This window comes from Anas acuta, chromosome 5 (genome assembly GCF_963932015.1).
Source record: "Anas acuta chromosome 5, bAnaAcu1.1, whole genome shotgun sequence".
Taxonomy (NCBI): Eukaryota; Metazoa; Chordata; class Aves; order Anseriformes; family Anatidae; genus Anas; species Anas acuta.
Genome location: NC_088983.1, coordinates 23,181,484 through 23,195,564, shown reverse-complemented (window position 1 = coordinate 23,195,564; position 14,081 = coordinate 23,181,484). Strand labels below are relative to the sequence as shown.

Below are 14,081 nucleotides of genomic sequence, written 5' to 3'. Positions count from 1 at the left end.
TGTGGACTTAGTCATATGGTCTGAATTTTTGGGTATACCTGTATGGTGCCAGGAGTCGGACTCGATGATCCTTGTGGGTCCCTTCCAACTTGGGGTATTCTGATTCTCTGATTCTATTCAGGGACATCATTGTCACTGCTCAGCCCTTCTACACACCCCTTTTACGTTTTCTCTCATGAAGTTGCTTTTCATCTCCAAACGCAAAACATTCTGACAGACTTCTGGGTGCTGGCAGTGTTTATGGAGTTCTTAGAACAAGAATAGCTATTCTTGCTGTGTTCGTTGATCCAAAAGATCCATTTCCACCTATTTATTTGCCCTTGCTTTTCTGCAGTTCATGGAAAGTAGATCCAAACACTCCTTTCACTATCTTGTATTTACCGATTGTGTAGAAGAATAAGGGTATCCTTTACTCCCCATTTGCTCGTGACAGCTCCTCCATTTGCTGTTTTTCCTCTTGGAGATGACAAGCTTAAAGCCTTTGGACCTTTGATGCTGCCTCCCTCACTTTGTTCGTGGCTGTGAGCACGTGGCTTTTGTTACCCTCCCACTCCTGAGGTATGACAGGTTCTAGAGCAGCCTGGACACCTGTGAGGGCATTGACCTGAACTTTTTACACAGCACTTGGGAACTCCAGCAGCACCCCAAATTCCTCACCCTGCTCACCTGCCTGCCCCCCTAAGCACAGAGCCAGCTGAAGTTCCCCGCCACCTCCCTGACGGTGAGGCGGCTCCCCACAAGACTTTCAGATCGGGCTAGCCCTTCCTATGACAGACCCGAGGGCCGTCTGTGCCCCTACAGCCGCACCCTTCGCGCCTTCCCGCCTTCTCCCCTCAGGTGTCGCCGCCATGACACCTCCCGCCATTAGCGGGGGGCAGGCAGCGGCGCTGCGCAGGCGCGCGGCGGGGCGGCGGGAGCGCCATGGTGGAGGTGCCGCGCATGCGCGGAGCGGGCGGCGCTGAGGCGGCCCGCGGGCAGGTGAGGGGCGGCGCGGCCCGGGGGCGGCCGCGGGGATCGGGGGGGGCCCTGAGGGGCTCTGAGGGGCTGGCGGCGATGGAGGGCCCCGGGGGAGGCTCTCAGGAAGGGAGGAGAAATAAATGCGCCGGCTCTTGCCGTGCTGGGTGCCGGGGGAGCGGTGTGGAGCCGGGACGGGGCAGGGCCGGGTGTTGGGGAGAGGGTCCGCACTGGTCGGGCGCTGGGACAGGCCCCAGGGCGGGTCGGGCAGGAGGTCCCTGAGCGTCAGGGGCAGGGCCCGATGTGTGGGTGCTCCTCTGTGGCACAGGGGTTGGGGCAGTGAGCCCTGCGGTCCCTGCCTGCTCAGGGTGCTCAGTGACCCTGTGATGTGAGGCCAGCAGCTGGGGTGTGCGCATTAAGCTCGTGCCTAGCCCTCGTTCCGTGTCCAGTTCTGGTTTTTGGAGATTAACATCCTCACATATCGCTTCCTTAAGAGAAATGCTTTTGTTTTGGAGGGGGTAAGCAATAGGAGAGTGGGCCAGGACTTAACTCTCATCTTCCCTTTAAACTTGTTTGTGCCATGAGCACTCAGCTGAGCTGTTCTGTTAGTGGAAGAGACAGTGGAGCAGGATTTATGCTTAATATCTTTTAAAATTCGTACAGATTAAGACAAATACTGGTATTTACATTGAAGTGCCAGCATTTTTTCTCTATGGTAAAAATACATGCTTTTCTTACTGGGTTACCCAATCAGAATCCCTTGACAAGACTTCATTAGAAGATTCTGTTAAGGGTCCCAGAGGAGGGATGGTATCTGGGTTGCTTTTATGTAGTTATGTCTGTCCTCTATCTGTTAGCAGGTCAGCAGGTGGGACTGAAGACAGAAAGATGAGGCAGAAGGCTACTGAAGAAGTTCTGTTCTGTTGAGCATTTTTCTGTCTTGTTTGTAGTTTTGTAGGTGGTCACCCCAGCATCTCAGCAGTTACCTAATGTACAGAGTTCATCACTGGAGGTGCCCAGGATCAAGAACTTAGAGCAGAATTCTGACAACCAGGTGTCAGGATTTAAGGTGAAATCTGCGTTTCAGCATAGTTTGTTCCAGAATGCATCTGCTGCAGCGTCATTTGACATAGCTATCGCTGGATACTGCAGTTAATGGGCTGCTGATCTGACCACGATGTGGTCTCCTGAGTTCCTGTATTTGTGATTTTAAATACACAGCTCTAATGTGAGACACAACTTGAAAGGGTTGCTTCATAGGAACATAATTTCTACAGATATTATTAGACAATTTCTGCATTTCATCCTGTTGCTTTTCTGTTAGCCAGTCTCAGCTTCCTTTTATGAGAAGCAGGAACTTTTTGACTTAATAAAGCCTGCCTACCTTTAGAAAGCAGCTGAACGCTTCAATGAGTATGGGGTATAGAAGGTCATAACATAACTACATTTTTCTGGGTTTTGTTGATTTTAGTTTCAGCCTTCCAGAGTTCTTGTTTTGAAAGGGTGTGAGGAGGCATTTCTAAGGCCAAGACTCCACCAGGAGTGATTGCAGGTATAGTATGTGTTGCACCTTCAGCAGTATGGATTTCTTCATCCCCAGCATGTTCTCTGATCACAAGACTTACCTCACTCTGAGAGTGAAGCAGGCTGTAATAACAAAACCACAGCTTTGGAGGTTCAGCACTGTTTGTTCTCAGGGCTTCACCCAGCACAGCTGACTTTGTTAGGGGTTTGGTGCCTGGGGAAGCTGCTTGTAAGATAGGTGCGGACTGAACAACTTTAATTCTTGAAAAATGTTTCTGAACAGCTTTTAGCTTGTTTTGCCTTTATGGGTGAAGAATTGGCTTTAATGTGTTAATTTTCTATCTACATTTGGTTCTTTGACTCATGCGAGGTACTTCTGTTCTGGAAGTCCCCACTTAATTTACTGGCAGTGTGGAAAGAGATGCACAGCTATGCCACTTCACTCAGAGAGTCTTGATTTAATTACAGATAACAACCATACACAAGATATCTTCTATTTTATCTTGGTTACCCATGGTGCTGAACTTCAGAGCAGTCTAGAATTGCGCATTGCACTTCTGGCAGTTCAAGAAATTGCATTCCTATTTCCTAACTTGCTGTGCACAGTAATGGATTATTGCCTTGTCTGACAGAAATCGTAACAGAGTTAGAAATAACTTCAGCAGTGTCCTTTCCAGATGAACCTACCATGTACTTACTCAGTAATTTTAAATATGAAACAACTCTACTTCAGGTAGTTCAGTAAAACTGGCTGACTTGTACTCTATGCTTGATTTGCTCAGCTGCTGAAGGAAGGAGATGAATAGCTCAGGCTCATTCTGCCCTTTCCACTGCATCAGTGTCTGTAGTTCTTCTAAAATTCTTTCAATTAACTGATGGTGCTCACAGCAAACATGCGTTTAAAAAAAAATAAATTTAAAAAATCCATACTGCATTTCTGTCACAGTGAATTTCTTCCTATGCCTTAGACTTTTTGGCATCATTTAATCTATGCTAAAGGACCCAAAAGCCATGTCTACTATGGTATTGTTCCCTTGCAGTTGGTGCAGGGGACTGAAAGATTGGATTGTGGGGTGTTTCATCCTGATTCCTGAGGCAGAGGGAAGACTTGAGTCCCGAAAGTTCTATTAAGTTCTACAAAGTAATGCGTTTGTTGAAGCAAAAAAAATGTTGCTTATTTTTTCTGTTCTGTAATGCATTGTTAAACATGCATAGTTGACAGTATTTTGCAGGGCATAAACTGGTTTTACTGGGAGGTCTTTGCTAACCTAACTGGGTGATAAACAGAGCAAATATGAGGCTGGGAATTCTGCTGAATTCTACAGATTGCTTAACAAATGCCTCAAACCTTAGGTAACCAGATTTCTCTAAGGATATAGTAGCCGCCTTTGTTGATTTATATTGTTGGAATTTTCATTAGATTCAGAGGAAGTCTCTATTTTGTTTTAACTGTTTTTGTAGTTCCTCAATGGACAAGGTGTTGAAAAGTGCCTCCAGCACTGTGGAAGCATGGAGACAAAATAGCTGTGTACTGAGACCCTCAAGAAACTATTGGGCAAACTGATGGCAATGAAGAGCTTGAACCATCACTTCAGCATGGCGGCAACCGAATCTGACAAGGACTCTGGATATTCAGGTTTAGAAAAAGACGACATTACTTTTTTTTCTCTTTTCTTTTTTTTTTTTCTGCGTGTGTTTGTTGGTGTTTTTACACAAATCTGATTCTAGCCTCTGACGTTGTGTGTCTGGTTGCCTGTAAGGTCTTTGTGTCTGGGACAGGTTGAAAAATCATCTTACCATCAATCCTATTTGGGAGTGGAGCTTTATATTCATTCTGTGAATTTCAGTGGCCTGGGAATTTAAAATGTGCCTAATAAAGAAATGAATGGAAGAATCTTAGACGTCATAGTCTAGAAGTAGGAATGGAAATATTAATTTTTGTTCTTTGCCAGTGATCAGTGAACTATTGCATCATTCCATCTAATATCTCTTACAATTTGACTAGATTGTCAGTGGTGCCTAATAAAAGAGTGCCTTTTATAACATCAGTAAAATGTAGATGGTGTTATGTTTTAATAATCCACAAAATTGTGCGAAGATTTGCTTTAAATGTTAAAAATGCTTAATTTAATGCTTTAACTTTAATGAGAGAGACCTGCATGACTGGATTTGTAGATAGATGTCAAGACACAAAATGACTGCAGCACAGACTGCAGCTGTGGCAGTGCTGGAGCTTGTAGTTCTTTCCTGCACCAAGCTTTGGAGCTGTCTTCATAATAGCATGTAGTTCCTTGGAGACTAAATACAAAAGAACAAAAAGTAATAGTTTTTGGGGGGAGACAATACTTGCATGAGAACTGTCCTGAAATATGAAGCCTTTTAATAAAGGCCATTCAATAGCTGTCACAACAGCTCTAATTTTATTGGTATTCCAGAATTAAACTTTATTATTCATTGTGGCTCAGTTGAAAGGAAGCAGAATAGTGGAACAGAAAGGAGGTAGCAAGTGCGCTAGATATGAAACAACTGACAGCTGAATTCCACCTCTGGCAGATGGAAGTTCAGAGTGCCTGAGTGCGATGGAGCAGACTGACTCGGAGGACGTGCTGAACGCGTTGTGTTGGAACGCAGAGGATGGGCCTTGGCCATGCCCAGTGACCACAAGCAACTCCTTTCCTGCGCTTTCTCCCATGGTCGTAATGAAAAACGTTCTTGTTAAGCAGGTAAGGAAGAAGTAATATATTGGAAAATATTGCACATTTTTATTTTAAACTGTTTTCCTTTCAAAAAAAAATTTGTAGGAGGTTATTACAGCCTGGAAAGCAACGAGTAGCCTGAAAAGTTTTGTTAGTGACAGCCTGTTCTTTTGAGGTGCAGCTGAAATCACTAAGAGGAGAAAAATGTGGAATATAAAGGCTCTGCTACATTTGCTCTCTGTCTCAAATGAATCTGCGAAAAACAGATCTTCATGAATGTTATGTAAATAGCACCAAAGACTGAACAAAAAAAAAAAAGTGTTTTTCCTTTTGGAATTTTTCTTTGTCTTTCAATTTAGACAGTACGGTAGGATGATTGCTTTTGCTTGATAATTCTTAGGTCCTAAAGGTGCTTTATATGTGATGTGAAACCCTAATCCAGAATGTCATAGATGAACAAATTAAACCTGTACCTAAAGTTAGCCATGGTACGTTTACTTCAACAGTTATTTCTGTTAATTATGTGTGATGGCTCTCACTGCAACAATTATATTCTCTGTTGATACCTTCCAGTATCACATCATGTGTTTTTCCTCCAACAGTTCTGTGAGACATTGAAAAGTTCTGCATTGTAACAGAAGGTGCAAGAGCTTAAAGTTCAAAGTATTGCCATACTACTAGATTTCTTGCTTCTACTCATGTTTTCTTAGCAGAAGAAAAGTTCTAATCATAAAAAAAGGGTTGAAGAATACTTCTGAGAATACAGTGAGAAGGGGGGAAAGTTTAGATCCTGATTCTTTTTCTATGGAATCTGTTCTGAAAACAAGCAAAACCTGTTCAACTTGGATGCTGTGTCAGTGCTAGCACAGAGATGTTCTGTTGGTATTTGGCAGATTATCCATTTGTGGAGGAGTTAATTCTGATCTGAGCATTGTGCTTTATCTTGACAAGAAACAATTTTGCTTTATAGTCATGTCCCTAGGTGCACGGAACAAGTACCGTCTAAACAAATGCTGAAGTTTTCATGTAGTACAAAAGAGGCAAGCTTCACCAAAGGCTGTTGGCCTGGGGCTCAAAAATTAAACTGTAATTGTAGTGGTAGTTTCATGTTAAAATCTTGGTCATGTCACAAACAGATAGGAAAAGTAACTAAATAATACATATAACATAAAAGTTGGTAGTGTAGCAAATGGGAAAAGTGGGGAGGAAGAGGTAGATAAAATTAACAGACCCGATTCTTTTGAGCAGTGCATAATAATGTTCAAATCTAATTGTGTATGGCTAAGGACAATCACATTAAATTGGAAAATGTTTATTTCAGTAAACAAAAGCAACAAGTCGAGGTAAGAATGATGAAGCATCTTTCTGGTTCTTTCCACTAGGCCTAGTTACCTCAGGTAGCGATGGTGGTCATCTTATTAAGATGGTCTTTTCAACAAAGTGCTCAGTTGGGCTCACTGGATCAAAAAAATAACTCAGCATCCCCAGTTACTGCAGTTTATTTGTTCCAGTTTCAGTCAGAATCATCCTCCTGTCTAGATCCGCTCTGATCCTGCGTGGTGATGTTTACCTGCTGTCCTGGTTTCAGAGTGTAAACAGCTAACAGCATTACAAAAAATCAGGCAGGGCTTAATTCCCTGAAACACAGTGCTGCTGTGGCAAGGCTTCTGTAATAAGGCTGGTCAAAGTCCTTAATAAGCAGGAAAGCTTTCTAGATGAGTGGTGCTGATATTTGCAAGACATTAGCCTTTATTTAAAAGAAACAACCAAAAAAAAAAAACACAACTGCAGAATTAGTAAAAATAAACGTTTCCTCTAATGCAAGTTAGATTTTGTGTAGGAGAACAAGAGCAGAACTTTATAGAAGTGGAAAGGACAAGAAAGGGAATAGCAGAGTTAAGAAAAAAAACGAGCAAGGTGAACAGTTACCACAGTTCTCTTGGCCTTAATGAATTTGGGTCTCCGGTGTGCTAGGTATTGTACAAATGTACAGTAAATGACAACTTCCGACCTCAAAGCCTTGCTTCCTAAGGCTGCATCTTCTACCTGGTGTTAGAATCATGGAATAATAGAGTCATTAAGGTCAGAAGAGACCTCCAAGATCATCTGGTCCAACCATCCCCCTACCACAATGTCACCCACTAAACTATGTCCCTAAGCACCAGGTCCAACCTTTCCTTAAAAACCCCCAGGGACAGTGACTCCACCACCTCCCTGGCAACCAATTCCAATGCCTGACTGCTCATTCTGAGAAGTTTCTCCTGATTTCTCTTCTCCAGACTAAACAACCCCAGTTCCCTCAGCCGCCACTCCTTGTGGTCTTTTATATAGACTTCACCACTCGTATTTCCAGATACCTTGCTTGTGAATGTGTTCTTTCTTCTGTGAAATAAGGACATAATGTTAACTTTTAGAGGTAGTTGTTCTGCACCCCTGTTACATAAACTTCTCACCTACTGAATGAAAAGGATTCTGTGTCACAGTTGGTAATCAAATCTCATCTCTGAGTTTTAGTGTCCAAATCAGTGGATGGTACCTGCTTTTGATGAGTTAAAAGTCCTCTGCTGGGGGGAATGGACTTCAGCAAAACACATTATCATTTGCCAGTTTAAACGTTATGAGACTGATGTAAAGGAGATGGATTTCAGATGAGTCAGTTCCAAAAATAATAGAATGTCTTAGTGCTAGCTAAAAACTGTGCCCTTGGCAGGCCTGCCAGCAACATTCCGAGTTGTAAGCTTTAGGAATTGGAAGAGCAGCTTGACAGTATATTGTATTCGTGTATGTGTAATGGTGATGACTTAAATATATGGGAAATGAGGTGGGTGGTGGTGGTGTTTTTTGTTTGTTTGTTTTTTCCCCAGAAACAACATCTCTTACTAGACCATTTGATATGTTTACAGAAACGCAGGCATGCTTTCTGGCCAGGAGATCTCATAAGGATCCCTGGTAGTGGATTTGAGAAGGAAGAGGTAGTAATGTCTTGTGAAATTGATGTATTCTCCCTCCCTGCACCGAAGAATATAACTTGTGGGAGGGAATAAAACTTGAACATCTTTCCTGAAATATAATGGTTTTAAGGCTTCAGTGCGCACCATTTCATCAGAGGTGTGGAATTCAACTGCTTGGGGCTTACAACAGACAGTTTTCCTTGAATTGATTGATATTCAGCATTTTTTCCCCAACTTCATGGTTTTAAATTTATTGAAACCATGTATTGTACTTAAGATTGGAAGACTTACTGAACAGCTGTCGTCTACGTTAAATAACCATTTCAAGAGCTTCCTATAAGAATAGAAATGACAGGATTGTAGTTGCTGCGTTTCGACAAAGAGGGTGTCTAAATTATTCCTCAAATATCTGAGCAGTCTTTGACTATTTTAGAATATTTCGTAACTGCAATGCTTAATTATATTTCAAGTTTTCTGTATGCTTCTTCTTTAGCCTCAAGTCAGTAATAATTTTACACTGGCATTTTACAATAAAGACATGCACTGTAATGCTTTCCTAAATAACTTCCCTAAATAGGAATGTATAAATTCAGACGGAATTGTTTTTAAATATTTGCTATTCCATAATAAAAGGATTATGGATTACAGCTTCTATTCTAGTGTTATGTTCTTTTGGCAGAGAAGGATGATTTTGATGGAAGGCTGCTCACAATGTGTTAGAGTGAATAGTATATATCAAGTATTATGAAGAAATGGCACAGTCCATCTGTTTCGCTGAAGGGTTTTTGGTCCTTTTCTACAGCATTGTTGTAAGAATTCTGTTTTTCCCCATTTATGCTTCTCAGGGCAGTTCTTCCCAGCTCCAGTCTTGGACGGTCCAGCCATCCTTTGAAGTGATTCCAGCTCAGCCGCAGCTAGTGTTTCTTCACCCATCAATCCCACCTCCCATTAACCCTCACCCTGCTGGGAAAAAGAGAAATGACTCCACTAACTACCTGCCCATCCTGAACTCTTATCCCAAAATAGCACCACAGCCTTGCAAAAGAGATCACTCCTTTGATCTAGAGGATCGTCAGGAAACCAGTTGCCATAAACGACTCTGCACAGAAGCACCCAAGATGGAGACTTCTCCTGTATCAAGGAGCACAGGTTTGCCTACTAGTCCTTTTGCCCACCTACCAGTTAGCTTTAAGACCCCTCAGGATTCTTCTAATCAGCAAAATCCTTCAACTTTAGTGACAAGTGGGAAAGTGTCAGCTCTTTCTGGTTTCCATCGTGTTTCTGCTGATGCTCAGAAACTCCCAGGTCTGGCTCCCCTTTTGCCTTTTGGAACTCTGCAGGCAGCAAAGTGCACCCCTCATGAGAATGAGAGTGCAGCACAGACTCCAATGCAGTCTGCAGTGTGGAGCCCCCCATTGATACCTGAAGAGACTTGCACTACCCCTGAGCTGCTGTTGCAACAGCAAAGCAAGTGCAGACGTTTTCAGAACACACTTGTCGTGCTACGCAGGTCGGGATTGCTGGAGATCACTTTAAAAACCAAGGAGCTCATTCATCAGAACCAGGTGACTCAGGCTGAGCTGGACAGGCTGAAGCACCAAACACAACTGTTCATAGAGGCAATAAAGAACAACGCTCCGCAGTCATGGGCAGAGCTAGAAGCATCTCTAACAGGATCAGAGAAAACTAATAGCAACCTTGAAGACTCCGCTTATCCAAACATGTAGTAAAAAGGTACATAGCTGTTAAGTTATTTTTGTGCCTCCTATTTCCAGTCTCAGGCTTCTGCTTGAGCCTTCTCCGAGTCCAAGACTTGCAAAGTGGCATGCCATTAACAACTTGTCTTCAGTGCCGGTTGTGGGACTGGAACAGCACCGTGGGATCTTGACAGGATGGGTACTTACTGTTTCAACGTGCCCTTGAACTCCATGCTAACTCTGTAGTTACTTGGACTTGAGAAGTTTGGATGTGCTCTGCTGGCATGTTCTCATTCTTGCTGTGAGGAGGCAGTCAGTTGCAGTATTCTGCTAGCATTCCTGTTCCTATTTCCATCTTCAGGTAGTTCTGAGAATGGAACAGCAGAACAGGCCCCAGTATTGGGCCATCAGCAGTTGCAAGTAGATGAAGGGAGCTGGCGTGAGGAGAGGAAGCTTAGGTTTGTGGGGTCGTAAGTTTAGACCGTCACTGTCTTTTTTTTTTCTTGTAGCAGAGTCTTGCTTTTGGGGTTGTAACACATTTGAACTAGTGGAGATTTCCTTGTGCTGCAGCAGCATTCTGTGTTCATTGCAATCTTTGACCAAAGTGAAGAGTGTCTTAGCACGTTAGTGGAATGACTTGTTTGGATGAGTGTATTTTCAATTTTGGTCTGTGAAGATGAGTAAAAATTGCAAGGCTTGTACTGGAAGTGTTTGTTCTAAAGCCGTGTTTATTTGCACTACCCATTAATAGCTAAGAAGTGCACAAGGCAAGTGGCTTTGGGTTTTCTTGGCAGGCTGCAGAGGCTGTTTTGAATATGGTATAAGGAAGATATTCATTCACCAGGGTTAACATAGGGAGACTGGTTGCTTACCATTTTATCTGTGTATCTAACTTACAAGACTGAACTCTTTTGCTGTGAAATTAGATTGCCAAATAGGAAAAAAAGAGGTGAAAGGAAAAAGAGCATGATGGCCTGTGGTGTAATAAGTCCTCCCATCTCCCCTCCCTTTTGTTAGTGAGAGAAGTCAGATGAATATATCCATTATAAAAGAAGTGTCAGCTTGGATAATCTTCCTAAAAACTTGACCTACTTGAGTTTGAACTTAAAGAAATAAAACAAACACCAAAACTACTTGCTTCCACATCAATTTATCATTCATAGCCTGCTTGCCTTGAAATATAGTTACACTGTGCATAAGATGTTAGGCCTTATTAGTAGACATCCACAGTAGTCACGTTGCAAAAGCTGTTCTATGGATGCTTATTTCATTTCAGCTTCTCTAGGCACTTAACTGTGTCAGTCCCTCCAGTGTGGAGGTTTTTTTTTTTTCCAGAGACAGGCTGCGTAAGAGAGCTAAGAATGTCTTTTCCTAAGAAGGGTAAGAAATCTGGATTGTTTATGGTGTGTTCATTTCCACTTGAAAATGCTTTCAAAAAATTGTTGTCTAGGTCACTGGGTATTTTGATGCTCTGATCACTTGTATCAGCTGCTTTAGATTTTTAGAAGAGGAACTTGAAAGTAGAGCAGATCTCATGCTAATTTTGATTAGACCTCTTCATTTTCTGAAGATGCCTCCCAGAATCGAGATTGCAGAAGGCTGAAGAATGTTTTTGTAGTCTTCCTAAAATACATGCATGAGAGAAAGTGAAAGGGGCTTCCCTCTCGAAGGGGTTTCCCCCTTTTTAGAGTGATGAAAAGAAACTCTGTACACGCCTCAAGAAGAGGAGAAATGTGAGTCGAGCTTGTACTACATATAGGTTTAAAGAGAAATTTTGTGGCAGGATTCACCCTAGAGCCCTTCTTGAACTGTAACAAACTCATAGCAATGCCTTTTCTGGTATCCTGCCCGCCTGCTGAAGGCGCTAGTGCAGTACGTGGGAATTCATTAAGAGAAAAATCTCATAGGCTGTGTTCTATCATGTTTTTTTTTGTCTAAATATAACTGCAATGATTGTGTGTAATAGTACATCTCATAACTCTCAGCACAGCAATATCCAAACTCCAGCAAAACTGAAGGTAGCGTTATTCTGAGTAATAATGTAGAACACATCCAACGCTTCTGGAACTAAGTGTGATATCCCCACATCTGGGGGCATAGATGTGATGGTGCCTTGGGCCATTTGCACAAAGAATCCCAGAAGATAAGACTGTTTCTTCTGAGCTTCTTAGAAGGAGAGGAAGGAGTAGTTCCATTCATCTGATACCTGTAATAAGCATAAAGGTGAGGTGTGGGAAAGTGCATAGGATATCTTTTCTATTTTTCATAAGACTCTACCTATCAATTACAGAGGGGAACAGGAAGTTCAGAATGTGTATATTTTTAGGAAGCGATTGTTCTACAAAACACAGTGATGGAGTCAGGCTTCCCTAGGAAGCCTGTTCCAGTGTTTGACCATCCTCACAGTACAGAAATTTTTCTTAGTATTGAGTCTCTTCTCCATCCTAGTTCCACTGCTCTGATGGAGTAAAAGGAAGGGAAAAACTGGCCTTGCAGGGTGATGCCCTTTGACTTAGGGAGACCATAGCTGAGAAAACTCTCAGTCCACACTGCACCGAGGGTGGGCTGAAGTGTGTGTTTATAGATAATGGGCATCTCAGCTGGCGTAATTTATATTAGCATCTATCTCAGTAAATCTGTGAATAAATTCCAGCAGCTGGTTAGAAATCTACTAGCCACCAGGCCAGACTTACGGTATTTGCTGAACTAGAAAAATCTATTCTAGAACTATTATATTTAAATCTGGGGCTCCATAGGAAGGAACTATATCCCTAGATAAATGTTTCATCAAGATTTTCAGTTATAAAAAAGGTTGTTGAAGGCCCCTAATAATAAATCCATCCTGAAATACCTTTCTATTCAGTTTCTTATAGCTGCCTTTATTCTTGGAAGCCCTGGTAAAGCTTTAAACAGTAAGAGCTTTCCTTTCTTGGCTGCAATTTAATAAAATAGGTTAGCTTGGAGATGTTTTGAGAAAATTAGTTGACTGTATTAGGACCAGAATAGATCTTGATTCTGGACAGGGTCTGGAATTGGTCCAGTAGAGATGAGCAGAAACATTAGCCTCTGATTGGAAACCTGTAAGCACTGAACTTACAGCTTTGTGGTGTTTGAAGGAGTAAGGCTTTGCATTAACAACTTTGCCTGAAGACAGCTGTCCCAGTCTGAAAAGTCAGCGAGACGGTCTGCTGGGGCTTCGGGTGCTGCTGACATGCATGCATGGTAGCTTGATGGCTCAGACAGACTGCCGTTTTTTCTATTAAGTTTTAATAAATGTTGGCATTTTTGGTTACTTTTGCTATGTATTTTTGAAGTTCTACTGCTCTAGTTGGAATGTAAACATTTTCTGTACTTTTAAGTCTCCATTGCCAGCTTTGAATAAAGTAGCCTAAGAACTCTGTTACAGAACATGACCTTTTTGTTAAATCTTTATAGAAACAGACTGTGAAATATGAATCAAATAAAGTATATACTTGACAAGTCTATGGGTTAGCCTAATGCTGTTGAACTGCAAAGTCCTTAATTCCAAAGCATGCTTTACATAGTTCCACAGGAGCACGTTTCCCATGTGGGAAAGTGCAGATCACAGAAGTGATACTATGGTTCCTCTCCGAAGGGCATCACGTGAGCTTTACCAGTATGTATGAATTAAAGGGTTTCTGGGAGGAGCATGGGTAAAAGTGGGCTGTACAGAACACTAAAAATACATTGCAGTGGGTGACCATTGCCATAGATCTGTCATGAAAAACCTGGAAGAATTTTTGAATCTCTTAACTGTTATCTCCATGTGATGACTGTACATAATGCTCACCGTCTGTGCGGGGTGAACTCCTACACTATCGCCATCCTGTCAGCCAGATATGCAGAAATTCTGAATTGTGAAGTGTGGGTGTGGGTATCTTGGCTGCTGAAAGAATTACTTGAGTGAAATTTTACTCTCTCTCTTGAAGAAATGTTCTTCATCTGAATCTGTATGCCAACTTTTCAATAAAACACATTTTTCAAAATGTGGCCATCCTTACATTTTTTCCTTTGTTCAGAGATCAAACTTCCAGCGAGAACTGAGCAGTTGTTCCTGCAACACCCAGCAGCCTTGTGGCTTGAGGTGCTGTTGTGAGGTAAAGAGATTCTGGTTCAAGTTCTCACTTGAACCAGACAGAGCCATACCTTGAACCTTGTTGCTTTGCATCCAAGGAGGAGTGACATCAATCGAGGTGCTTTTATTCCCCGAGAATGCAAACTCAGTATTTGCAACCCTG

At 42.2% G+C, this 14,081-nt stretch overlaps 1 protein-coding gene across 6 annotated transcripts; it reads left to right on the top strand.

Moving 5' to 3' along the window:
• Positions 1-840: 840 nt before the first annotated feature.
• CIPC (CLOCK interacting pacemaker) lies at positions 841-13,829 on the top strand. Of its 6 annotated transcripts, XM_068683113.1 has the most exons (6): positions 862-978; positions 1,905-2,023; positions 2,426-2,506; positions 3,940-4,114; positions 5,032-5,201; positions 8,971-13,829. In XM_068683113.1, exons 4-6 carry the CDS (start codon positions 4,042-4,044, stop codon positions 9,850-9,852), a joined length of 1,125 nt encoding a protein of 374 aa, XP_068539214.1. In that variant the 5' UTR covers positions 862-978; positions 1,905-2,023; positions 2,426-2,506; positions 3,940-4,041; the 3' UTR covers positions 9,853-13,829. The 6 variants fall into 6 exon arrangements, with proteins under 6 accessions (XP_068539219.1, XP_068539214.1, XP_068539218.1 ...); XM_068683117.1 differs by lacking the exon at positions 2,426-2,506; XM_068683115.1 differs by lacking the exon at positions 1,905-2,023 and having other exon boundaries at positions 912-978.
• Positions 13,830-14,081: the final 252 nt, after the last annotated feature.

Excerpts from the sequence above, each read along its gene's own strand:
- CIPC (XM_068683118.1), top strand. The coding sequence starts at position 4,042 with ATGGCAATGAAGAGCTTGAACCATCACTTCAGCATGGCGGCAACCGAA. Across the intron at positions 4,115-5,031 it reads CAAGGACTCTGGATATTCAG|ATGGAAGTTCAGAGTGCCTG; the intron begins GTTTAGAAAAAG and ends CACCTCTGGCAG. Across the intron at positions 5,202-8,970 it reads AAAACGTTCTTGTTAAGCAG|GGCAGTTCTTCCCAGCTCCA; the intron begins GTAAGGAAGAAG and ends TATGCTTCTCAG.